The sequence below is a fragment of the Heterodontus francisci genome, chromosome 13 (assembly GCF_036365525.1).
Source record: "Heterodontus francisci isolate sHetFra1 chromosome 13, sHetFra1.hap1, whole genome shotgun sequence".
Lineage (NCBI taxonomy): Eukaryota > Metazoa > Chordata > Chondrichthyes > Heterodontiformes > Heterodontidae > Heterodontus > Heterodontus francisci.
In genome coordinates, this window is record NC_090383.1 from 109,135,991 (window position 1) to 109,163,345 (window position 27,355).

At 43.9% G+C, this 27,355-nt stretch overlaps 1 protein-coding gene across 6 annotated transcripts in view; it reads right to left on the minus strand.

Annotated features, from left to right (window-relative positions):
• akt3a (v-akt murine thymoma viral oncogene homolog 3a) overlaps window positions 1-27,355 on the minus strand; it is a 538,604-nt gene that overhangs the window by 348,955 nt on the left and 162,294 nt on the right. Inside the window, exon 3 of one of the 6 annotated variants that reach the window (XM_068045395.1) lies at window positions 24,479-24,586. The exons of the other annotated variants lie outside the window; for them this stretch is intronic. Coding sequence (XP_067901496.1) covers window positions 24,479-24,494 — 16 coding nt within the window. The 5' untranslated portion in view covers window positions 24,495-24,586. The remainder of the gene's footprint in view (window positions 1-24,478; window positions 24,587-27,355) is intronic. 6 annotated transcript variants of the gene reach the window in all.

The following is a 27,355-nucleotide window of genomic DNA, read 5'->3' on the forward strand; positions in this document are numbered from 1 at the left end:
GATCACGTCCCGAATGATCTCAAGGATGCTATGATTGTGACAATCCAACTGTGGAAATTACAGAGGCATCTCCCTGTTCTCCATTGCAGGAAAGATCATTACAAGAACCCTTCTGAACCGACTCATTACACTTGCTGAAGAGCTACTCCCCGAATCTGTGTGTGGGTTTAGGCTATCAAGAGGCCCTGCTGACATGATTTTAACTGCTTGCCAACTACAAGAAAAATGTCGCAAACATTAGCCTCTCAACATAGCATTTTTTAACTTGACAAAAGGCCTTTGACTCTAAATCGTGATGCACTCTGCCACATTCTGTTGAAGTATGGATGTCCTCCAAAATTCACCACCATCCTTTGCCTGTTTCATGATGATATGCGAGCAGTGATCCTCAACAATGGATCCATTACAGAACACTGAGATTATGACAGGAGTTGAACAAGGTTGTGTCATCACCCCAACTCTTTGGTCGATCTTCCCAACAGTCATGCTCCGTCTGACTAGAGACCAGCTCCCTGCTGGAGTGCAGCTTATTTATCAAATGGACAGTAAACTATTTAATCTTAGATGAGTCCAATCAAAAACCTAGACCCCCCCCAACATCAGTCATTGAGCTCCAATACACTGATGACGCTGCAGTAAGTGTCAGCAATGGATCTTCAGAGAATCAGCGATGTATTTACTGAGGCATATGAGAAGATGGGACTTGCACTGAACTTTCAGAAGACCAAAGTCCTCAATCAGCAAGCTCCAAATGCACACGCCCCAGCCCCACTGATTAGGATTCATGATGAGTGCCTGGAAAATGTGGAACACGTCCCAATATCTTGGAGATTAGCTTTCACAGAAGTTTGACAATGACAAAGAAATCCAACATCGCCTGAAAGCTGCTGGTGCAGCCTTTGGCCATCTGAGAAAGCGAGTGTTTGAAGATCACAACATCAAAACTGAAACCAAGCTCATGGGCTACCCATGCAGTCATGATCCCTACCTTACAATACGGGGCTGAAATATGGACAACATGGGCGGCACAGTGGCGCAGCGGTTAGCACCGCAGCCTCACAGCTCCAGCGACCCGGGTTCAGCTCTGGGTACTGCCTGTGCGGAGTTTGCAAGTTCTCCCTGTGACTGCATGGGTTTCCGCCGGGTGCTCCGGTTTCCTCCCACAGCCAAAGACTTGCAGGTTGATAGGTAAATTGGCCATTGTAAATTGCCCCTAGTGTAGGTAGGTGGTAGGAGAATGGCGGGGATGTGGTAGGAGAATGGCGGGGATGTGGTAGGAGAATGGCGGGGATGTGGTAGGAGAATGGCGGGGATGTGGTAGGAGAATGGCGGGGATGTGGTAGGAGAATGGCGGGGATGTGGTAGGAGAATGGCGGGGATGTGGTAGGAGAATGGCGGGGATGTGGTAGGAGAATGGCGGGGATGTGGTAGGAGAATGGCGGGGATGTGGTAGGAGAATGGCGGGGATGTGGTAGGAGAATGGCGGGGATGTGGTAGGAGAATGGCGGGGATGTGGTAGGAGAATGGCGGGGATGTGGTAGGAGAATGGCGGGGATGTGGTAGGAGAATGGCGGGGATGTGGTAGGAGAATGGCGGGGATGTGGTAGGAGAATGGCGGGGATGTGGTAGGGAATATGGGATTAATGTAGGATTAGTATAAATGGGTAGTTGTTGGTCAGCACAGACTCGGTGGGCCGAAGGGCCTGTTTCAGTGCTGTATCTCTAAATAAAATAAATACAGGAGGCACCTCAAAGCAGTGGAGTCATTTCATCAAAGCTGCCTGTGGAAGATCCTACATATCAAGTGAGAGTACAGGTGCAGCAACAGTGTCCTCTCACAGTTTGAATCTTGCACCAAGTCAAGGGGATCTTCAGGCGCCCAATGATGTCATCAAGAAGGTTAAACAGCCAATCACACTAAAGTAATGTCAGACAGCAAACGCAGAAGTAAAACAGTGAATTTTTCCCTCTTGATTAAAATTTTTAGAGATTGAGATAAGAACACAAGAAATAGGAGTAGACCATATGCCCCATCGAGCCTGTTCCGCCATTCATTACTTTCATGGCTAATCTTGGGCTTCAATTCCACTTTCCTGCCCGCTCCCCATATCCCTCAATTCCCTGAGACACCAAAAATCTATCTATCCCAGTCTTAAATGTATTTAACAATATAGAATCCACAACCCTCTGGGGTAGAGAATTCGAAAGATTCACAAGCCTTTGAGTGTAGTAATTTCTCCTCATCTCAGTCCTGAATGATCGGCCCCTTACCCTGAGATTGCGCCCCCGTGTTCTAGATTCCCCGACCAGTAGAAGCAATCTCAGCTTCTACCCTATCAAGCCCTTTCAGAATCTTGTATGTCTCAATTAGATCGCCTCTCATTCTTCTAAACTCCAGAGAATATAGGCCCAATTTACTCAGCCTCTCATCATAGGACAACCCCCTCATCCCAGGGACCAATTTAGTAAATTTTCGCTGCACTGCCTCCAGTGCAAGTATATCCTTTCTTAAATGTGGAGACCAAAACTGCACACAATATTCCAGGTGCGGTTTCACCAAAGCCCTGTACAATTTTAGTTAGACTTCTTTATTCCTGTACTCCAATCCCCCCTTGCAATAAAGGCCAACATGCCATTTGCCTTCCTAATGGCCTGCTACATCTTCATGTTAACATTATGCGTTCCTTGTACGCATATACCCAAGTCTCTCTGAAAATCAACACTTACCAGTTTCACACCTTCTGCTTTTCTATTTTTACGACCAAAATGAACAACTTCACACTTCCCTCACTCACTTAACCTGTCTATATCTCTTTGCAGCCCCTCTATGTCCTCCCTACAGCTGACCTTTTCACCGAGCTTTGCATCATCAGCAAACTTAGATACATTGTCTCTTCATTCAAGTCATTAATGTAGAGTGTAAATAGCTGAGGCCCCAGCATTGATCCTTGTGGCACCTCACTATTCACTGCCTGCCAACTTGAAACCGCCCCATTTATGCCCACTCTCTGCTTCCTGTCTGTTAACCAATCCTCTATCCATGCTAATATATCACCCCCAACACCATGAGTCCTTATGCTGCCTATTAATCTTTTATATGGCACCTTATCGAATGCCTTTTGGAAATCCAGGTATACTACATCCACTGGCTCCCCTTTATCTACCCTACTATTTACATCCTTAAACCATTCTAATAAATTTGTCAAACAGGATCTCCCTTCAGTAAAACCATGCTGACTTGTTCTAATCATACTATGCTTTTCCAAAGTGCATTGTTAAGACTTCTTTAATAATGTTTCCAGCATCTTCTCAACGACCGATGTTAGGCTAACTGGCCTGTAGTTCCCTGTTTTCTCTCTCCCTCCTTTCTTGAAAAGCAGTGTAACATTTGCCAACTTCCAATCTGATGGGACCATTCCTGAATCTAAGGAATTTTGGAAAAGCATAGCTAGCACGTCCACTATCTCTGTAGTTCTCTCTTTTAGAGCCCTAGGGTGCAGGCCAACTGGTCCTGAGGACTTGTCAGATTTTAGTCCCACAAGTTTCTCCAATACTTTTTCTCAGCTTACATCAATTTCCTTAATTTCCTCACTCTTTTAGCCATAGGTTACTGTCTATTTCTTGGTTTGGAACTTGAGTCTTCTACTGTGAAGACAGACAAAATATTTGTTCAATGCCTCTGCCATTTCCTCATTCCCCATGATGATTTCTCCTGTCTCTGCCTCTAAAGGACCAACGTCTACTTTAGCTATTCTCTTCCTTTTTATGTACTTATAAAAGCTCTCACAATCTCTTTTTATATTGCTGCCTAGTTTGCTCGCATTCTATTTTATCCTTTTTTTAATCAACTTTTTGGTGACCCTTTGCTGGTTTCTAAAATACTCCCACACCTCAGACTCACTACTCTTTTTCGCAACACTGTAAGCCTTTTCTATTAGTCTAATACTCTCCCGAACTTGCTTAAAGAGACACGGATGAATCTTTCTTGGAGTTTTTGTTTTTGAACGGAATGTACTTTTGTTGAACCCTTTGAATTGTTTCTTTAAATATTTCCTACTGTTCATTTACCACCTTACCCTTGAGTATATTTACCCAATCAACCTTAGCCAGTTCTCCCCACATACCTACGTAATTGGCTTTAAGTTTAAGATTCTTGTTTGCGATTGAAATGTGCCACTTTCGAACTTAACATGAAATTCAATGGTATTATGATCACTATTTCCCAGTGGATCCTTTACTATGACATTGCTAATTAACCCGGTTTCATTACACAATATGAGATCTAAGATTGCTTTATCCCTAGTCAGTTCTACAACGTAATGCTCCAAGAATCTGTCATGAAAACATTCTACAAATTAATCTTCTAGACCACTGTTGCCAATTTGATTGTCCCAGTCGATACAAAGATTAAAGTCCTCCACAATTAATACATTACAAAGAACAATACAGCACAGGAACAGGCCATTCGTCCCTCCAAGCCTGCGTCGATCTTGATGCCTGCCTAAACTAAAACCTTCTGCACTTCCAGGGACTGTATCCCTCTATTCCCATCCTATTCATGTATTTGTCAAGATGCCTCTTAAATGTCATTATAAAACCTGCTTCCACCACCTCCCCCGGTAGCAAGTTCCAGGCACTCACCACCCTCTGTGTAAAGAACTTGCCTCGCACATCCCCTCTAAACTTTGCCCCTCTCAACTTAAACCTATGTCCCCTAGTAACTGACTCTTCCACCCTGGGAAAAAGCTTCTGACTATCCACTCTGTCCATGCCGCTCATAACTTTGTAAACCTCTATCATGTCACCCCTCCACCTCCGTCGTTCCAGTGAAAACAATCCGAGTTTATCCAACCTCTCCTACTAGCTAATGCCCTCCGGACCAGGCAACATCCTGGTAAACCTCTTCTGTGCCCTCTCCAAAGCCTCCACGTCCTTCTGGTAGTGTGGCGACCAGAATTGCATGCAATATTCGAAGTGTGGCCTAACTAAAGTTCTGTACAGCTGCAGCAAGACTTGCCAATTTTTATACTCTATGCCCCAACCGATGAAGGCAAGCATGCCGTATGCCTTCTTGACTACCTTATCCACCTGCGTTGCCACTTTCAGTGACCTGTGGACCTGTACGCCCAGATCTCTCTGCCTGTCAATACTCCCAAGGGTTCTGCCATTTACTGTATACTTCCCACATGCATTAGATCTTCCAAAATGCATTACCTCACATTTGTCCGGATTAAACTCCATCTGCCATTTCTCCGCCCAAGTCTCCAACCGATCTATATCCTGCTGTATCCTCTGACAACCCTCATCACTATCCGCAAATCCACCAACCTTTGTGTCGTCCGCAAACTTACTAATCAGACCAGCTACATTTTCCTCCAAATCATTTATATATACTACAAAGAGCAAAGGTCCCAGCACTGATCCCTGCGGAACACCACTAGTCACATCCCTCCATTCAGAAAAGCACCCTTCCACTGCTACCCTCTGTCTTCTATGACAGAGCCAGTTCTGTATCAATCTTGCCAGCTCCCCTCTGATCCCGTGTGACTTCACCTTTTGTACCAGTCTGCCATGAGGGACCTTGTCAAAGGCCATTTCCTCTGGCTCCACACATAGATTCCCTTCTCCGTCCTTGAGCGGGCCAACCCTTTCCCTAGTTACCCTCTTGCTCTTTATATATGTATAAAAAGCCTTGGGATTATCCTTAATTCTGTTTGCCAATGTCTTTTCATGATCCCTTTTAGCCCTCCTGACTCCTTGCTTAAGTTCCTTTCTACTGTCTTTATATTCCTCAAGGGATTCGTCTGTTCCTAGCCTTCCAGCCCTTACGAATGCTTCCTTTTTCTTTTTGACTAGGCTCACAATATCCCGCGTTATCCAAGGTTCCCGAAACTTGCCAAACTTATCCTTCTTCCTCACAGGAATATGCTGATCCTGGATTCTAATCAACTGACATTTGAAAGACTCCCACATGTCAGATGTTGATTTACCCTCAAACAGCCGCCCCCAATCTAAATTCTTCAGTTCCTGCCTAATATTGTTATAATTAGCCTTCCCCCAATTTAGCACCTTCACCAGAGGACTACTCTTATCCTTATCCACAAGTACCTTAAAACTTATGGAATTATGGTCACTGCTCCCGAAATGCTCCCCTACTGAAACTTCGACCACCTGGCCGCACTCATTCCCCAATACCAGGTCCAGTACGGCCCGATCCCTCGTTGGACTATCTACATATTGTTTCAAGAAGCGCTCCTTTGTTACAAGCTCCAATATTTCCCATTTAATATTCTCTCCAATAGTATAACTACTAATAGTCGTTTGGTAGAACAGAATTTGAGTATTGCTGAAAAGAGAGACATTTTGTCAAAGTTTTTCGTCTTGCACTCATCAGGATAAATCATGAGTATTGCTGAAAAGAGAGACATTTTGTCAAAGTTTTTCGTCTTGCACTCATCAGGATAAATCACAAGAATACCAATGTAACAAATTTAAGATTGTCAGTCAGGCTCGCAGTGTGGCGCATTTGCATGTACTAGAAGCTACATTAATACACAGGACCCTGTTCTTTGCAGACAAAGAATGTACACACATTGCGCCTGTTTCAGCTAAACAAAATAAGTGACGGCCACTTTTTTGAGGATTCGTACTTTAGAATCATGGACATTGGTTATTTGGAAAAACTGGAAAGACTCCATAGATGCCTTTTTTTTTATAAACAAGGGTCACTGATAGGACTTGTTTGAAAACAGACCTTGACTGGCTGTCACATGCCTTAGGCTCAATAAACAACAGAAACCCTGGTGACTTGGAGGAGATGTTTATAGAGAAGTGACATGTCGATTTATGAGGGTCATGAATTGATTTTGCTTCTGAGATATTGTTTTGGTTCAGTTTGGGTGTGGACTGTGTTTGAGGGCAGTTGGAGATCAGCCTGCCATGGGAGAAACACCCAGCTCATCTTTCCTGCACCTCTGTGAGACCCTGAGAAATCCAGTGCGTCAGCTCCTCTTTCTCTACCTTTTTGAAAAACTTGCGAATCCAGAATGGGATAACTGAAACCCGATGCCACATTTCTCCTGGAAAGTCTACCAGACTACCTTGACATCTCCAGAACGAACTGCTCCAGAAAAGATCCCACTGATCAGTCTCCATATACCCAGATGCCAGACCAAAAGGGATTCTATAATCTTCTCTCATTTTCTTCAAGAATTAACAAGTATTTGGCCAAAGTATTCCTTTTTTTTTTGTAAAAGAGCTCCGCAGAGAAAATCTTTACTTTTCAGTTAACCTGTGTGTGTGTATGAGGGGCTACAGTAAAAAGGGAACTTTCATATTTCAATCTGTGTGTTAATGTTTGCTTGGTTACTGGATAAGTCTTGTTTTCTAATAAACTGATAATTTGATTGTTTATTAAAGAAATCTGGTTGGTGTAATTTATTCTGGGATCAAAAGTACAGTCTATGATTGACCGTATTGGTAACTGGGTAAACATTTTAATATATAGCGACCCGTGGAGAAGTGAAACTAGAAAAGACAGTGCACTCTTCCCACCTCGGTTGCAAAAGTGTTCATCACTATGTTGTCTAACGAAAAGTTTTACCTCATGATGCAGTCACCCACAATCAAATTCTTCTTTGCTTTCTTGACACTGCAGACTAACATAGTACATTATCCATCCATACACAAAAAAATGCAACTGTATGGTGTGGGAACATTCTACAACTAATGCTGCCATCCTCAATCCCTACTGGTTGAAATGCCATCATCCATCTATCCCAAACTCCTAGAGATTGACATCTTTCCTGGCCACATGCAGAGCTGCAGCCACTACCACCATAATCCCCTGTAGAATATCCCACTGTAGTGGCTGCTGCCATGTAAGCTCCAGAGCTGATGTTTGGTCAATCTTTATCAGCTAGGAGGTGCTCCAGAACAACACCATTGGTTTAGCATGTTCAGCTCAACCAGCCTCGTGCACACAGTTGCGTGCTTTGAACCACAACAATGACTGCTGCCATCAGGCTGAGTAGCTGTAGATAGCTTTTGTTGGTATCCATACCCGTCCTACAATAAATCAGTCCACAGGTAGAAATACTTACGACCGAGTCAAAATGTTTTGTTTGATTTTTCGTAACTGGATTCGCCGAATTACTGGATTAGATCATACATCAATTGTATAAAGATCCCAGTAGACCATAAAAAACACTGCACCTTGGAGATGAGATGTAGTATTTTAATGAATATGTATTTTAACAATTCTGGCTGGCAATGAAAAGCCTTGAAATTGAACCAGAAACACACACCAGTCCTTTGTAGCAATATGAAAAGTAGACATCGTTTAAGTCTATGGCTGTAGAATATACCACCAGCATAATCTGAGGCAAGAACTAGGAGTAGCAATATACTATATGGCCCTTCAGCCTGCTCTGGCATTCAGTAAGAACTTCTACATCAATTCCACTTTCCCATCTGACCCCCATATTCCTCGATTCCCTTAATGACCAACAATCTATCGATCTCAGCCCCAAATATACTCAACAACCAAGCATCCACAACCCTCTGAGGTACACGAGACCAAAGATTTGCAACCTCTGAGCAATGAAATCTCTCATCTCAGTCTTAAATGACTGACCCCTTATTCAGCGATCATAACCCCTCCTTCGTGACTTTCCAGCCAGGGAATCAAGCTCAGGACCTACTTCGTCAAGCCCTCTAAAACATTTTGTATGTTTCAATGAGATCATTTCTCATTCTTCTAAACTCCCCAAAATATAGGCCCATTCTATTCAATCTCTCTTCATAGGACAGCCCTCTCATCCCAGGAATCAACCGAGTGAATCTCTTTTCCACACCACCACCCCTCCCCCACCCCACCCCCCACAAGGCAAATATATCCTTCCTTAGGAAAGGAGACCAAAACTGTACACAGTATTCCAGGTGTGACCTCACCAAAGCCCTATATAATTGCAGCAAGACTTCCTTACTCTGACATCCTTGCAATAAAGGCGAACAAACCATTTGTCTACCTAATTGTTTGCTGTACCTGCATGTTAATTTTTTCATTCGTGTTCAAGGACACCTAAATCCCTCTGATAACATTTACTCGCATCACCTTTTTAATAAAGTGGTCATATTATAATTTTTCCTGTTTAGAATTCTCATCTTGTTTTCAAAATCCTTCATGGCCTCGCCCTGCTCTCTAGCCCTACAACCCTCCGAGATACCTGTGCTCCTCCAATTCTGGCCTCTTCAGCATCCCCAATGTTAATTGTCCCACCACCGGAGGCCACGCACTCAGCTCCCAAGGCCCTATGTTCTGGAATTCCCTCCCTAAATCTCTCCATCTCTCTACCCTCCTTTCAGATGCTCCTTAAAACTACCACATTGACAAAGCTTTTGGTCATTTGCCCTAATAACTCCTTGTGGCTCAGTGTCACATTTTGTTTGATAACATTCCTGTGAAGGACATTTTACTAGGTTAAAAAGCGCTATATAAATACAAGCTGTTGTTTGATTAACCAGTTTAATACTCCAAAATCCAGAACGGGATAGAGACCTCTTTCCTGGAATTATAAAATATCTGGAGCAGAGCCTATTCTGCTTACGAAATTGGCTGAATGGCAGGAGATAGCATGTAGGGATAATGGGCAGGTACTCTAATAGGCAAAATGTGACTAATGGAATCCCACAGGATCAGTGTTGGGGCCTCAACTATTCACTGTATTTATTAACAACTTAGATGATGGGATAAAAAGCTACATATTAAAATTTGCCAATGACACAAAAATGGGAAGCATTGTCAGCAATGTAGATGAATGCATAAAATATTGATAGATTAAGTGACTAGGCAAAACTGTGGCAAATGGATTTCAATGTCGGTAAATATGAGATCATCCACTATGGACCTAAAAAAGATTGAACAGGGTACTTTCTAATTATTGAAAAGCTAGAAAGAGTAGAGGTCCAAAGAGACTCGGGGGTCCAGGCACACAGACCATTAAAATGCTAATGGAATGCCAGCCTTTATATCTAGAGAACTAGAACACAAGGGGGTAAAAGCTATGCAAAGCCCTGGTTAGACAACATCTGGGAGTACTGTAAGTAGTTCTGGGCATCACACCTTAGGAAAGATATGTTGGTCTTGGAGGGAGTGCTGTATAGATTTACCAGAATGATGCCTGGACTCCAAGGGTTAAATTGAGAGATTACCCAATCTAGGATTGTATTCCCAGGAATTTAGAAGGTTAAGGGGTGATATAATCAAAGTTTTCAAGATATTGAGGGGAACAGATATTTAAATAGAAACTATTTCTGCTGGTTGGGGATCTAGGACTAGGGAGCATAATCTCAAAATTAGAGCCAGACCTTTCAGGTTAGGACGGCACAGTGGCGTAATGGGTGGCACAGTGGCGAGCACCGCAGCCTCACAGCTCCAGCGACCCGGGTTCAATTCTGGGTACTGCCTGTGTGGAGTTTGCAAGTTCTCCCTGTGTCTGCGTGGGTTTCCTCCGGGTGCTCCGGTTTCCTCCCACATGCCAAAGACTTGCAGGGTGATAGGTTAATTGGCCATTATAAATTGCCCCTAGTATAGGTAGGTGGTAGGGAAATAGGTGGGGATGTGGTAAGAATATGGAATTAGGGTAGGATTAGTATAAATGGGGGGTTGATGGTCGGCACAGACTCGGTGGGCCGAAGGGCCTGTTTCAGTGCTGTATCTCTAAACTAAACTAAGACACACAAAGGGTGGTAGAAGTTTGGAGCTCTCTTCCACAAATGGCAATTGATGCTAGATCAATTGTTAATTTTAAATCCGAGACGGATAGATTTTTGTTAATTAAAGGTATTAAGAAATATGGGACAAAGGCGGGTAAATGGAGTTAGGTTGCAGATCAGCCATGATCTCACTGTATGGAGGAAGGGGTTCAAGGGGCTAAATGGCCTACTCCTGTTCCTATATTCATTTTTTGTTTGATAGCAATCTATTAATCTCAGTGGACATCATTACAAGGAATCCTCATTAAGTAATCTGAAAAAGTGATCCATTGGTTCTAAAGCACTTTGGGATGCCCTGAAGATATAAAAGGCACTATATAAACACAATTTCTTTCATCCTTAAATCTGCAAACTCCTCCAGCCCTTCTACTATAAAAAGCCTTTCCAAAGTGTAGTTGCAATTGCAACTGGGATGAGTGTAACACGAAACATAACCACATCATTTCACTCTTTTAAATTCCTCCTTTTCAACTACTTATCAAACTTTCTTGCACCCGGACACTAGAAGGAATATGGTTGCATGTGGAAATACCAAAGAAGCACTCAACTTTCTCCTAAATGCATCGACTAACAGAATATTTAAAAGTAAAGGGTATCCAATCAAAATGGTTTATTCAATCTTCTTCACATTAAAGATCTTCTTCAAAAACTGGTCTGTGCAAGAGCCATGATCTGGTGGAAGGGTCCCTCACCTTTTCAAGCATCAACAGCTTGGAACATTGGATGCTCCATTAGCTATTGCTGGACAAAGGCTTCTGCAATTTTGTCTCCAGAGATCTAGCTGTTCTTCCTTATACTTCAATCCTACAAACACAGAGCAACGTTTATGTATTCACTTTGTGCAACCCAAGCTTCTCTTTGAACTTGAATACTTTACAATAGCAATAGAAAACATCAATGGGAATTCATACCACCATACATGGAGAGAGACTTCTGATGCAATCACTAGATGACTGAGGAAAAGGGAAAATTCATCAGTATATCCCACTTATTTGCCCACTTGTAATACACTTGATCGAGAAATAGGAAGGAAAACCTAATTAATTCAGCCACAAGGAGTAGATGCTCCCCACTACAAGATCAGCATTGTAACTTTCTCCAAATCACCAAGGAGTGAAAATTTGAAGAAAGTGACAAAGTACGATCTTCTACCCCAACACCGGAACAGTACCTTTTTCTTTAGCTTTATACAGCTTCAAAGGTAGTTTCTTTAAGAGATTTGTATATTTTAACCACAGCTTCTAGGCAGGTTGATATCACTGAGTGACACTGCTGCCACTACCTCTATCGAATTGCCAAGGTGACTAATATGGTAGTTAATCTCAACATAGTTTACTTCAACTTCAATCTTCTTCCCTTTAGGTACAGACTAAAGGTTTCACAAACATAAACCAAACCCCACCTCCACCAATACTTTGCCCACTGTTTTTCCATGAGGGATCCGGGTGAAAAATTGGATGCAGGAAGGATTTGAGCCCAAGGGAACAGGCCAGCATCAAGTACAACATATGAAGACCCACATGCTAGATTGTTATAAAACCACTGGAATTGGAAGTCATGTATATGAAGGCCATCAAAAAGACTGCTTGAATTTCCATAATTAATGCTAATATGTTGGGAGGAGGTCTTGAGATTTGCTGCCTTGATAATAGTTATCACTATGGTGACATTCCAAATGAGACAAAACAAAAAATTAAAAGGTTCATCATGACTGAGCCATTCTGGTTCAACTCTTGGTGGCTGACTTCTGAATATCATTGTGTCAGGTTGGGAGCAAATTGCCCAACAGCTCACCCTCTTGGCTTCTAATGGTATGTGTCATGTGGATTGTGAACTGGAGAGGTAGTGTTGCCCTCCAATAAATTGTTCCATTACTGATAGCCTTCCATACTGTGAAAACAAACTTTGCATGCATCCAAGCTTCTTAAAACATTTTTAAAGTCATCACATTAGCACTTCATCAAAAATGAATTGCCACCAATCACTTGATATAAAGTAATCATGCCAAAAGACGAAGCTTCAATATGGGATGCAAAAAGCATTCACCAGTTTTTTTTTCCCATAACCTGCTTCATGGCATAAGTAAAATAATTGGGCTGTTATCAGTGCCCCAAATGGAAGGGACATATGGTATGCAGTGATTCAGTTCCTGAACCCTGTGGTTATTGTTAGTTTGAGCATGACTCTGAGCTAAATGAGACTCTGGGATTCTAACATGGTGTTAAAAACCCTGCAGCTGGGAGCCTTATAGTTATCGTTGCTTTTGAACAGATCTCCAGGTCAATCTGATTGAAGTAACATTTTTTTTTGCCATTAAAATGTAAGCAAACTGACAAAGCTCAAGACGTGCAGAAAAACATTAATTTGATGTGAATTTTGTTTATAACTGCTTAGAATAAGGGAGATCGAAAAATACAGACCTACACACACACACAAAACACAGGTGAATTGCCCATGTAAAGGATCTGATAGGGTAAATAGAGAGGAACTATTTTATCTGGTGGAGAGTTGAAAACCTGGGACATAACCTTAAAATTAGAGCAAGGCCATTCAGGAGTGATGTCGTCAGCATTTCTTCTCACAAAAGGTAGTGGAAGACTTGTACTTATGTAGCACCTCTGTCACAACTTCAAGACACCTCAAACTGCTTTACAGTCAATGAAGTACATCTGAAGCATAGTCACCATTGTAATATAAGAACCTCGACAGCCAATTTGCACAAAGCTCCCATAAACAGCAATGTGATAATGACCAGAAAATCGGTTTATGTTGATTGAGATATAAATGTTGGCCAGGACAATGAAGAATAATTCTTCGAAATAGTGCCACAGGATCTTTTACGTCCACCTGAGTGCGCAGACGGGGCAACGTCTTATCCCTCAGTACTGCAATGGACAGACAGCCTAGAATTTGGTGCTCAAATCTCTGGAGTGGGGCTTGAACCCACACCCTTTTGACTCAGAGGTGAGAGTGCTACTTACTGAGCCACAGTTGACACCCAATTCAAGTCTTTTTTGCCCCAAAAGGTAGTAGAAATTTGTAACTCTGTTGAGGCTGTCAATTAAAAATTCAAAGTCATTCCTGACAACGCAGCCGGCCACTGACGTCATCAGGCTGTGCTATGGTGCGCACATGCGCTGACTGTCTCCTGCTCTCTGCGTGTGCGCTGCATTCCGACTTGCCAGGACTGGTTAGCGCATGCGCGATGATGTCATCGCATGACGTGTCTATTTTCGGGCAATGCGCTTAGTCGGCCTCTGCGCATGCACTTTACGCGTACATCTAACCGATGCGCCAAGCTCCACTCCCACCACCCCCGCTGCTCTCTCCGGCCACTCCCCCCCTTGCTGCTCTCTCCAGCCACCCCGCTCCCCACCCCCCTCGCTGCTCTCTCCGGCCCCTCCGCTCCCCCCCACCGCTGCTCTCTCTGCCCGCTCCACGCCACCACCCCGTCTCTGGCCCGCTCCCCCCGCACCGGCCCCGGCCCGCTCGCGCTCTCCCTCCTGCCATTGTGTGCTGCCATGTGTTTAGGTTAGGTTGCCTTCATGTGATTATTTGAGAAGTGCCATCTTTAGTCCTGGCAGCTGCCTGAAGTCGCAGACTGACTTTTAGTGGCACATGCTGCATTTGCGCATGTGCCACTGCAGCATCACCTAGTGATATCGTTGTCAGCAAATGCAGCCTTAAAAATTTCAAATCCAAGACTGACAGATTACTAGGCAAGATTTATTTTTATTTAGCGATACAGCACTGAAACAGGTCCTTCGGCCCACCGAGTCTGTTCCAACCATCAACCACCCATTTATACTAATCCTACATTCATCCTACAGTTGCCAGCGATTGCCAGAGCTGGCGGGCAGCCATAAAGGCGGGGCTAAAGTGTGGCGAGTCGAAGAGACTTAGCGGTTGGCAGGAAAAAAAAGACAGAAGCGCAAGAGGAGAGCCAACTGTGTAACAGCCCCGACAACCAATTTTTTCTGCAGCACCTGTGGAAGAGTCTGTCACTCTAGTATTGGCCTTTATAGCCACTCCTGGCGCTGCTCCACTGACCACCTCCAGGCGCTTACCCATTGTCTCTCGAGACAAGAAGGCCAAAGAGAGAAGAAACAAACATTAATCCCAGTACCCTCTCACATCCCCACCTTCCCTCAATTCCCCTACCACCTACCTATACTAGGGGCAATTTATAATGGCCAATTTACCTATCAACCTGCAAGTCTTTGGCTATGGGAGGAAACTGGAGCACCCGGCAAAAACCCACACGGTCACAGGGAGAACTTGCAAACTCCGCACAGGCAGTACCCAGAATCGAACCCGGGTCGCTGGAGCTGTGAGGCTGCGGTGCTAACCACTGCGCCACTGTGTTTTATTAAGGGTTATGGAACTAAGGCTGGTATGACCTTATGATACAGATCAGCCATGATCTTATTGAATCGTCAACTACTATGGCTATAGCAGCACTGTTTTAGCCACATGCTAATTAGCTAATTTTAGTGAAAAACACTTGATACACAATACAGGTAAATGTACTTCCTGTGCATATTTACTTAACCACCATTTATTCAGTCTCTCTTTCACTAGAGTCTGAAATTGTGTTATGAATTTCAGACACAGCATATCTTAGCACAGTTTAGATTTTTTTTCGGCAGTCGTGAACAGTACTTTGATTTCATCAGAGCGGTTGCTGAGAATGTTGACTTGCACAAGGAATGCAAGAACTGCCCTTGCTCTCCAACCAGAATGTTGGTGGATGCTCCTTATCCTTTTCCATGACATGCCCTGTTGGAGCTGCTTTGTTATTCGTTGGGCTTGATTTCTGCTGTTGGCCGAGAACAATTATTGGTAGAGCTAACCGATGATATCACAATGTTGCAGGTGTTTCCATGGTGAAGTTTTTACCCGTGTAACACATACTTTAAGCAGATAACCAATAAGCAGTAGTGAAAGAAGTAAAGCAAGCAAACAATGATCAAAAACACAATCTCTATTTCATTTTTCCAACAAATAAACAAAAATATTTAAGTATACAACCTGGAATTTCTGCTCAATTGTGTTTTTTTTTAAAACACAATTCACGATAATCAGCGTAACCACACAAAAGATCGGGGAATTTTAAGCGCAAATTGAGTTTCCGCAATCTTTTGCATTAGTTTTTAAAACATCGTGCTGGATCCTGCCCAAAAACACTGCGCACCCTCCAGAGTATATTAACCACCATTAGGAGTTTCCGTTAATTATAGTCATCTACAGACCTTCAAGGAAGCTCCAAAAATTAAACTGGAACTTTTGAGGATGCTAACAGGTATCTTTTAAAAGGCTTTGAATAAATTTTCTCTTAAGTAGGGAACTCACTACTGTACCCCAATCTAGCTAAAAATAGCATTGTATTTTATTTTTAAAAAGTAGTTTTCAGTAACTTAAGATTGCTTTACTCAGATGGTAGATCGACGGATTTTAAATGTTTTTTTATTCATTCATGGGATGTGGGCGTAGCTGGCTAGGACAGCATTTATTACCCATTCCTAATTGCCCTCGAGAAGGTGGTGGTGAGCTGCCTTCTTGAACTGCTGCAGTCCATGTGGGGTAGGTACACCCACAGTGCTGTTAGGAAAGGAGTTCCAGGATTTTGACCCAACGACAATGAAGGAACAGCGATATAGTTCCAATGTTTATTTTTTCTGACCAACCCATTTTTAGCTACTTTTATCAAACTTTACCAAGTTACCATACTTAAATAAATCAAGAAATATTTTCTGAAGAAAAATTTGAAAAGAACTACTTTTTAAAAACGCTGCCCAATTGCACTAGTTCATGGAAGATTTTGCAATAGGCAAAGTGCAAATTAGTTTCAGCAGAAACGCAGGGGAAAAATACACTTTTCAAAACAGGCACAATTTATGCTGAAATGACCAATTGCACCCAAGGCAGAAACTATACCCAATACTATGTATATGCCATGGGAACACAAGCATTGAGATCACGTGCCCAACGATGGGTGTCGATTACTTAATTTTTTTTATTGAATCATAAATGCAATTCTTCACATCTGGATTCCCGATTAGTCACAAGTGGCTAATGGCTAATGTATTGAACACTAAATTAGATATCAATAAAAAATATTCTTTGAAAAATATAGTATTTATTTAAAATACCTACCAGTCTCCTGTCTCATGAGCAAATCTCAGTTAAAAAGGTTTTAAGGAGGAAAAGTTTGAAATCAGAGAGATAGATGAAATGCTAACGGTTAGTCTTCTTTCATCCTATGGACCAAACTACCCTGCAGTATAAACAAAGCAGTACGGGGAAATCCTCAATCTGTAGCATAAACAAATAGCCTTCTCAAACCTCATATCTGCACTCCCTCCTGCAACATGCATCACTTCAATCTTGATCAAGTGACTTCATCAAGTCATACAAATAGTTGTCTGCTGTTCATTTGGAGTCCATTTGAGACTAGCCTAACTTCATTCCACTTAAGACTAGCAGAACTGGAAAGAAGAATCTGATCCTATGTTTTAACTTGGCATAAGATACAAGTATAGTATTATAAAAAGGTACAATTACACAAACAAAAATAAAGCCAAATACATGTTTTCCTTCATCCGCTGCACATCATAGTGGAAGCATGAATATTTGAGTCATAGAGCCATACAACATAGAAACAGGCCCTTCGGCCCACCACGTCCATGCCAACCATTATGCCTATCTATACTAATCCCACCTGCCTGCATTAATTCCATGTTCCTCTATGCCTTGCTCATTCAAGTACCTGTCCAGATGCCTCTTAAATGTTGCTACTGTTCCTGCCTCCACCACCTCCTCAGGCAGCTCATTCCAGATACCCACTATTATTTGTGTGAAAAATTTACCCCTTTGATCCCCTTTAAATCTCCTCCCTCTCACCTTAAATCTATGCCCTCTAGTTTTAATCACCCCTACCATGGGAAACATACACTGACTATCTACCCTATCTATGCCTCTCATAATTTTATATACCTCCATCATGTCCTCTCTCAGCCTCCTTCGCTCCAGGGAAAACAAACCCTGCCTATCCAATCTCTCTTTATAACTCAAGCCCTCCAAACCAGGCAACATCCTTGTGAATCTTTTCGGCACCCTCTCTAGCTTAATCACATCTTTCCTGTAGTGCGGCGACTAGAACCGCACACAGTACTCCAAGTGCGGCCAAACCAACATTATGTACCACTGCAACATGACGTCCCAACTCTTGTACTCAATGCCTCGGCCGATGAAGGCAAGCATGCCATATGTCTTTTTCACCACCCTGTCTACCTGTGTTGCCACTTTCAGGGAACTATGTACTTGCACCCCAAGGTCTCTCTGCTCAAGACCACTCCCCAGGGCCCTGTCATTCACTGTATATGTCCTGCCCTGGTTTAATTTCCCAAAAAGCATCACTTTGCACTTGTCTGCGTTAAATTGTATTTGCCAATCCCTTGCCCACTTTCCCAGTTGATCTATGTCCTGCTGTAACCTTAGACAACCTTCTTCGCTGTCCACTCTTCTTTCTTCGTTGGCCTCCTTATCTCGAGAGACAATGGGTAAGCGCCTGGAGGTGGTCAGTGGTTTGTGCAGCGACGCCAGGAGTGGCTATAAAAGGCCAATTCTAGAGTGACAGACTCTTCCACAGGTGCTGCAGATAAGATTGCTTGTTAGGGCTGTTACACAGTTGGCTCTCTCCTTGCGCTTTTGTCTTTTTTCCTGCCAACTGCTAAGTCTCTTCGACTCGCCGCGCTTTAGCCCCTCCTTTATGGTTGCCCGCCAGCTCTGGCGATCACTGGCAACTGACTCCCACGACTTGTGATCAATGTCACAGGACGTCATGTCGCGTTTGCAGACGTCTTTAAAGCGGAGCCATGGACGGCCGGTGGGTCTGGTACCAGCGACAAGCTTGCTGTACAATGTGTCCTTGGGGATCCTGCCATCTTCCATGCGGCTCACATGGCCAAGCCATCTCAGGCGCCGCTGGCTTAGTCGGGTGCATATGCTGAGATATTGCCCGCCTCGAGGACTTCTGTGTTGGAGATACGGTCCTGCCACCTGATGCCAAGGATTCTCCGGACGCAGCGAAGATGGAGTGAATTGAGACGTCGCTCTTCGTGTACGTCGTCCAGGCCTCGCTGCCGTAGAGCAAGGTACTGAGGACACAGGCTTGATACATTTAGACTTTTGTGTTCTGTGTCAGTGTGCCATTTTCCCACACTCTCTTGGCCAGTCTGGACATAGCAGAGGAAGCCTTTCCCATGCGCTTGTTGATTTCTGCATCTAGAGACAGGATACTGGTGATAGTTGAGCCTAGGTAGGTGAACTCTTGAACCACTCCCAGAGCGCGGTCGCCGATATTGATAGATGGGGCATTTCTGACGTCCTGTCCCTTGATGTTCGTTTTCTTGAGGCTGATGGTTAGGCCAAATTCATTGCAGGCAGCCACAAACCTGTCGATGAGTCTCTGCAGACACTCTTCAGTGTGAGATGTTAATGCAGCATCGCCAGCAAAGAGGAGTTCCCTGATGAGGACTTTCCGTACTTTGGACTTCGCTTTTAGACGGGCAAGGTTGAACAACCTGCCACCTGATCTTGTGTGGAGGAAAATTCCTTCTTTTGAGGACTTGAATGCATGTGAGAGCAGCAGGGAGAAGAAGATCTCAAACAGTGTAGGTGCGAGAACACACCCCTGTTTTATGCCACTCAGGATAGGAAAGGGGTCTGATGAGGTGCCGCTATGCTGAATTGTGCCTTTCATATTGTCATGGAATGAGGTGATGATACTTAGTAGCTTTGGTGGGCATCCAATCTTTTCTAGTAGTCTGAAGAGACAACTTCTGCTGACGAGGTCAAAGGCTTTGGTGAGATCAATGAAAGCAACATAGAGGGGCATCTGTTGTTCACAGCATTTCCCCTGTAGCTGACGAAGGGAGAACTGCATATCAATGGTGGATCTCTCTGCTCGAAAGCCACACTGTGCCTCAGGTTAGACACGCTCAGCCAGCTTCTGGAGCGAAGACTTTCCCCACTGTGCTGAGCAGGGAGATTCCACGGTAGTTGTTGCAGTCACCGTGGTCACCATTGTTCTTATAGAGGGTGATGATATTGGCATCGCGCATGTCCTGTGGTACTGCTCCCTCATCCCAGCACAGGCAAAGCAGTTTGTGCAGAGCTGAGAGTATAGCAGGCTTGGCACTCTTGATGATTTCAGGGGTAATGCCGTCCTTCCCAGGGGCTTTTCCGCTGGCTAGAGAATCAATGGCATCACTGAGTTCTGATTTTGTTGGCTGTACGTCCAGCTCATCCATGACTGGCAGAGACAGGGCTGCATTGAGGGCGGTCTCAGTGACATTTTCCCTGGAGTACAGTTCTAGGTAGTGTTCCACCCAGCAGTCCATTTGCTTGCATTGGTCAGTGATTGTGTCTCCTGATTTAGACTTGAGGGGGGGCAATCTTCTTGACAGGGTTTAGTGTAAAAGAATGAGTTGGTGATGCAGAGGTTATGATGGGTACACAACTCCAGCAGTCTCATTCATCCTTCCAATGCCATAGCGCCCAAGGCAGGAAGGCCATGAGTCATGGTCGGCCCCAACCCTGGCATTAAAGTCCCCCAGCAGGAATAGGTGTTCGGTGTTGGGGATGCTACTAATGATATTATGGAGTTCCGCATAGAACTGGTCCTTAGCTTCAGGTGGGGAGCAGAGTGTTGGAGCATAGATGCTGAGTAGGTGTACTAGACCAGAGGTGGTGAACAGTCAGATGGACAGTATGCATTCCGAGCCATTTGAGGGTGGCTCTATCATGCTGAGCAAAGAGTTTCTGATGGTGAAGCCCACTCCGTGCTGTCTTGGTTCTTCAGAATCCCTACCCTGCCAGAAGAAGGTGTAGTCTTGCTCTCTTAGAGATCCGCTCACAGGGAGGCGTGTCTCCTGAAGTGCTGCAATGTCCACATTGAGTCTACTGAGCTCGTTGGCAATGATGGCGGTCTTCCGAGAATCGTTGATTTGTGTAAAGTCTTCCGACAGGCCAGGACACATAGTTCTGACGTTCCAGCTTGCAAAACGAAGGGCTGGTACCTTCTTTCCTTTTTTGGTTGTGCTGTTTGGTGCGGTGTTACAGTCCACTTGTCAGGCATGACGCTGAGCTCCAAGCACCCATTGAAGCAGGTGGACTGTGGTGGGACAGAACCTTACTGACTGGGGGCTGCCCGGTTTGAGGCGGGCAGTAGCTGTCCAGTGAGATGCAATGACCTCTCCCACCGACAAAGGCAACCCGTGGCGCCCAATCTCTACGTCAATTGAGCTGGACTTATAACCCGTAACTGCTGCCTTCCGTGTTGATTTGGTCGCTGTGAGGCGACTATGGAGTGACCTCTCCATGGCGCATGCCTGGGCGGATGTATGGAGGTTGTGAGTTGCCCAAGCGTCAAAACCCCCCTCTCGGTCTTCCTGGTGGGGTCCAAAGGAGTGCAGAGCACGACGTCTGGCACCAGTATGGCTGCAGGAACTGCCGGAAACATGCCAAAGGTGACACATGATCGCCTTCGGGATTCTGCTCCGGATTTTCTGTTAGGATTTACTTCCTTAGCCTTGGTCTCTCCCGAGACGCCCACAAGACAGTGGGGTTGTTGGGGCCCCTACACAGGGGTAGGTGGATGCCGGTGGAGGGTTGGGGGGTGGAAGGGGGTGAGGGGGGGGGGGGGGTGCAAGGAGGAGGAGTGCAGTGGGAAGGGGTGGAGGGAAGGGGGTGCGGGGGGAGCTGGGATGCAGGGGGTAGGGGAGAGGGGTGCAGGGGAAGGGGGTGCAGGGGGAGCTGGGTTGCAGGGGGTAGGGGTGCAGGGGAAGGGGGTGCGAGTGGAAGATGGTGCAAAGGGGTATGAGGGGGGGTGGGGGGGGTGAGCTGGGAGCGGGGAGGGGAGGGGTGCGAGGAGGGGTGGGGGGGAAGGGGGTGCGAGGGAATGAGCTGGGAGCGGGGGGTGGGGGTGGGGTGTGCAGGTAATAAAACATTGCATCAGCTCCCATCATTGTCCCTTTTACAATGGTGTACTACTACTGGTATCGGGATCGGGATCGGGGAGCCGAGCCAGAGTTGTGGGGAAAGTTTGTGTGGAAACAGCGCAGAGTCGCCGAGTGAGCGGCAGCCGCTGCCGGGACCATGTGGCCGCTCTTCCTCCTGATCGTCGCCATGGACGGGCTCCCCGAACACAGCCAAGTGGCGTTCAAAGCTTGGCCACAACTGGCAGGGTCTTCATCAGCAGTCCTTTCCCAGATTGCCACCAATTTTGGTGTCATCTGCAAACTTACTAATCATGCCCCCTACATTGACATCCAAGTCATTAATATATATGACCAACAGAGGGCCTAGCACCGATCCCTGTGGCACACCACTGGTCACCGGCCTCCAATCTGAAAAAAACCCTCCACTACCACCCTCTACCTCCTATCACCAAGCCAATTTTGTATCCAACTGGCTAGCTCACCCTGGATCCCATGTGTTCGAATCTTCCGGACCAGCCTACCATGCGGGACATTGTCAAAGGCCTTGCTAAAGTCCACGTAGACAACGTCGTGCCCTCGTCAATCCTCTTGGTCTATATGCTACCGTAAGGATAAGGGAACTGATTTTATTTAGATAAACACAAGGAGCCAGTAAACTCTCGCTTTTTGTTTGTGAGGCTCCATATAAAAACCAAACATAGCACGCCTATGGAAACCAATCTTCGGCTCCGAATGAAAAAAAGAGGGAAAGTGGTGAGTGAAAACCGTCCCAAAACTGCATCCACTCATGCATGCAGATTAAAAGCACCTTAAAAGTTAGCGCAGGACACATTCCCAATTAGCATTAAGTTTTAGGTTGGCATTTATCAAGCTTCTCCATTCAGCTTTGTTGGATGAGCTTTGCAATTATTCTTAAATCAGAACAATAATTCATTAAATAACAATTAATGGCCTGTTATAATGGTACAATTGTTGCCAGTCAGCACCACTGACTTCACAGAAACCAGGAGTTTGGCGTTGACAACAAGACCGTTTGGAAGAGATGGTCTCAATATGACCCCAATATTTTGGGAAGGACAAGTACATTTTTCAAGATCATGTTTAAAAATTAGGCATTCCGAATGAACGTCATTGTGTATGTTTATACATGCTTCTGAGCTCTGCTTTCCTTGACTAACAATAAATACAAATAGGCAATGAAAATTACAGCTGCCTGCTTGCACCATACTTAATGTTCCCATTATCCAACCTCAGTGCTATATAACTAGGACTTCAGTTTGAAACTTGCAGTTAACCTTCAGCTCAATTTTCTTTTAAGTTAATCAACATTAGGAGAAAAAATACAATAGAACGATTGCATGCAATAAATATTTCTCAAAAACAGGGGAGCAATTTATGTATTAATTCAAAAAAATGCAGAACCACCTTTGCTTTCTGGCACACACACATTGCAATCTGGTAACTTTGCTGTAATTAAATTTTCGTAGGCAGGGGATGCCTTTACAAAAAAGGGCCAAATGGTTAAGTTCTATAGCACCTACACAGAGACAGTGACGGAAAATAAAAAACAATGAAGGGGGGGGGGGGCATAAGTCGAAAATGCATGGATTAATCTTAAAAATAATTCAAATGTATTTTGAAGAAACAACTCAGTATTAAAATAACAAATTGTAATTTTGACTACCAAATAATTTTGGCAAAATTGCCATTGATGTACCTTCTACAGAGCACCTTGAAACAGTACTTAATGCTCAATGTAAAAGAATTATGGCACAAATACTTAAAAAACTTTGTTGGATGAACTAGATAACATATTGCCAGAAGCCACAGCATTACAGAGCATTTTGAACTCGTCAGTATGCTGTTTGACATCTGCACATGTTTATGCGTCTCTCCAATAAGCTCTTGAACACCCTACTGAAGCTGTCATTTTTTTATTCTTCCTATCTGGCAGATGGCAAGTCAACAATCGACATCAACAGCAGCAATGCCTCACCGCAGAATTGCCTGCTCCTTGCGTCACAGACACAATAATAAACTCTTTGTTGTTGTCCCACAATACAGCTGCTTAAACCACTTTGGTATGAAGCCGGTCTGTTGAAAACACAAACTCCCTTCTGTCAGGGGTTTGTTAAAAAAAAACGGCAAAATGTTAAACAACCAAAGCCACAACACAGCTGCAAACAACCAGATACTTCAAAAGCTCCTCCCTAACAAAGAACCTGAAAAGGGACTTGTCTGTGGCTTATGGAGCAATTAAAAAGTATGTCAGCTTGTTTTGTGCATACAACAACTGGACAGACAAATTAACTGCAGAAGGTAAAATATGAATCAGTTATTTCCAGATTTGATAGCTTTTTAAAAATCTGTTATGTACAATTTCTAGTGAGTATAGCAAATACAATATAAACAGAAACAATTAAGAAACACGTTCTAATAAAACAGAAATATCAAAATTCCATGTTCAAACTTAACAGTTTGTTAACAGATTTTTCAACCACTAGGCAATTGCAATACTACTTCAAGTAGTTATTTCTGGCTGTGGCTTCAGGTTCAGTCAGCTGGAGAAAAATTAATTTGGCTCACTAACTGCATCCATCCTATCCCTTCATAATGCTTGGGGAAAAAAACATATAAACAGTAATGATTAGAAACTGTACATCAAACTACAGAAACTATTACAAATAAGGTATTTATACCAACTGTTAGATGCATCCTCAATCAGTATTGCACTGAAAGCAATAACTTAATCTGTGACCTGTTTATCCACTTCCCCAGCTAGAGAAGGATTACATGGAGGTCAGTAGCTGTGAAAAGGAAGACAGAATCAGTTAAATAAGCTAGGCAGCCATAGTGAGACTTGTCTCTTAAGCACACTTACATTTTGTCTCTGATTGCCTCAATGTCTAATTCCACTGGGCTAGTTATTTGCTTTATTATTGTATGCATGTAATATTCATTATGCTCCTTACGGGCCAAAAACAAAATTACTTTAGAATCAACATTACTTGACCTCCCAAGGTGGTGCTAAAAATATAGTACCTTAGCTCGGGTTTGTAAAGAAAAGGGTGCCGGCCTGGCCAAGCTCAGTGTGTAAACAAAGAGGCCCTGGCCAAGCCAATATCAGTTTAACTCAGAAATAGCACTTTCATTTCATATCCAAGGTCCAAGCCACACTACAAGAACTGACACCATATCTAGGTTAACACTCCTGTACAATACTGAGGGAGTGCTACATTGTTGTAGGTGCTATCTTTCAGAGGAGGGCTAAACCATGGGATCTTGTTTCAGAAGGGATCCCATAGCCCTATGAATAAAAACATGTGTTGGCCAATATATTAACTGCATGGTAAATTGGGAACGCAGATGTAAGCTTCCCTCTTTCTGATTAGGAAATAAAGTAATAGACAACATGGTCATGTGATATCAGTATTTATTCACATGACATATGCATGTGTGCTTTAACCAGTGTGTGTATGTTTGTTCGCAAAATCATAAGAAGCAGAAGGGATTTTTTTTTTGATGATTGAGAATTTCACTGGTTACTGACTGGTGGTAAATGGTTAAGTAAATAGACACATTAAGTACATTTGCCTGTATTGTGTAGAGAGGTATGCAAGGTGTTTTCAGCTAAAACTAGTGATATGGTTTAAACAGTGTTGCCATAGCTACACTGGTGACTAGTCAGCAATATCTATTGGACAGCAATGAATAGAGTAAGGAATTGCCCTGGCCAACATGAGGGTCCTTTTTACAAATTAACAGCAGCAAAAAAAGGAAATGCAGGAGCAACTTTTTTTTTAAACTGAACATTTTTAAAAACTAAAGAGAAGTGTCAAGTGTGGGGGCTGGGGTAGAAAAGCAAGCTTTAATAGGTTTCAAGAATGAACTAGGCAGGTTGCTGCCAACAGATGGGATTCAGAGTTATTGCTGGACAGATTAACTGTTTTCTTCTGTCTGAAACAGTTACTATATTATATTTCTCCATTAATCAACATCAAAACAAATTAACTGTTTATTCAGCTCATTTACTGTTTATAGGGTCTTACTGTGCACAAATTAACTGTCATTTTTGACTATTTAAGTGACTACAGGCTGGATTTTGGAACATGGTGGCCGTCCCTCATGGGACCCAACATGCCAACACAATTACACGGTGGGCAGCCACTTTACATATTCGTGGCGCACGCGCCCCCCCACCCCCAATCACATGGCGGGAGCAATATCGGCAACACCGTTCACGACATCACCTGTTGAAGGAGCAGGTGCTTGTGCCATTTTCAAAAAGGCTGCCAGCCCTGCAAACAGTACACCATAACACAGAGTTCATCCCTTCTTCCCTCTACCCAGAGTGCAGAGTTCACCCCTACTGCCCACACCCATGAGTGCACAGTTGAACACCGCCCCCACCCCCCCTCCCACCCACCAGAATGCAGAGTTCACCCCTTCCCCACCTCGGTGGCGCCAGCTTTCCCTAGACAGGAAAGTGAAGGCGCACAAGTGCCGCTCGTCACGCTGAGGTTCAGGAACTGAAGGGAAGATTGCTGCAGTTTATATTTTAATTCATGCAAATATGTTATTTCAATATGCTAAGTCGGGTCCCGTCGCAGAGCAGCGGAGGGACTACCACAGAAAGATCAGGCCCAACAATCCCAGCACCGGGCTCCGTGACAGCTGCTGCTGCTGCTCCGGTTTTCACCCTCACTGCCCCCTTAAAATCGGACGTCAGGCTGGGAACAAAATCCAAACCTATATTTCAAAAATACAATTCACTGGAAGTAAAATACAAAAGTTTCTTTATTTCAAAAAACACATTTCTGCTCATCCACCATTCTTCAATTCTAAGTCTCCCAATTTGTATCTTTTTGATTGTTCAGTGTCACACACACACACACCACCCCCACCTCATAACTATTTGTCTCCACCTATCTCCTTCTCCCTTTTCAGTAAGTTCTGCCTATGTTATTGCACTTCAATGTAATTCATGGCATTTTCATATGTTTCAGATGCGACAAATATAAAGGGTGTGCGTTTTTGTCTCCTCATCTTGAAATACTACTCAAGCAAGTCCCTTTAAAATGGACCTGTTAGAGGTGCGGTCTTTCTATGAGACATTAAACCAAGACATCTGTCACCTCAGAATCATGTAAAAGATTCCATGGCATCGTTTGAAGAACAAGGAGTTCGCCTGGTGACCAGTCCAACATTTATCATCCAATCAGCATCACTAAATCAGATTATTTGGTCATTTATTTCATTACAGTTTGTGACACTTAGATGCATGCAAATTGCCTGTCATGTTTACCTATATTACGACAATGATTACATTCCATTGTAGAATTTCATTAGAGTGCTTTGGGATATCATGTGATGAAAGGTGGGACATAAATGCAAATTGTTTACTAGATCTGCAACTATGGGCCTGATTATTATGGTATAATTTATTTTTTATTCTTTCACAGGATGTGAGTGTCGCTTGGCTAGGCCAACATTTATTTCCCATAATAACTGCCCTGAGGTGGTGGTGATGAGCTGCCTTCTTGAACCACTGCAGTCCGTGTGGTGTAGATACACCC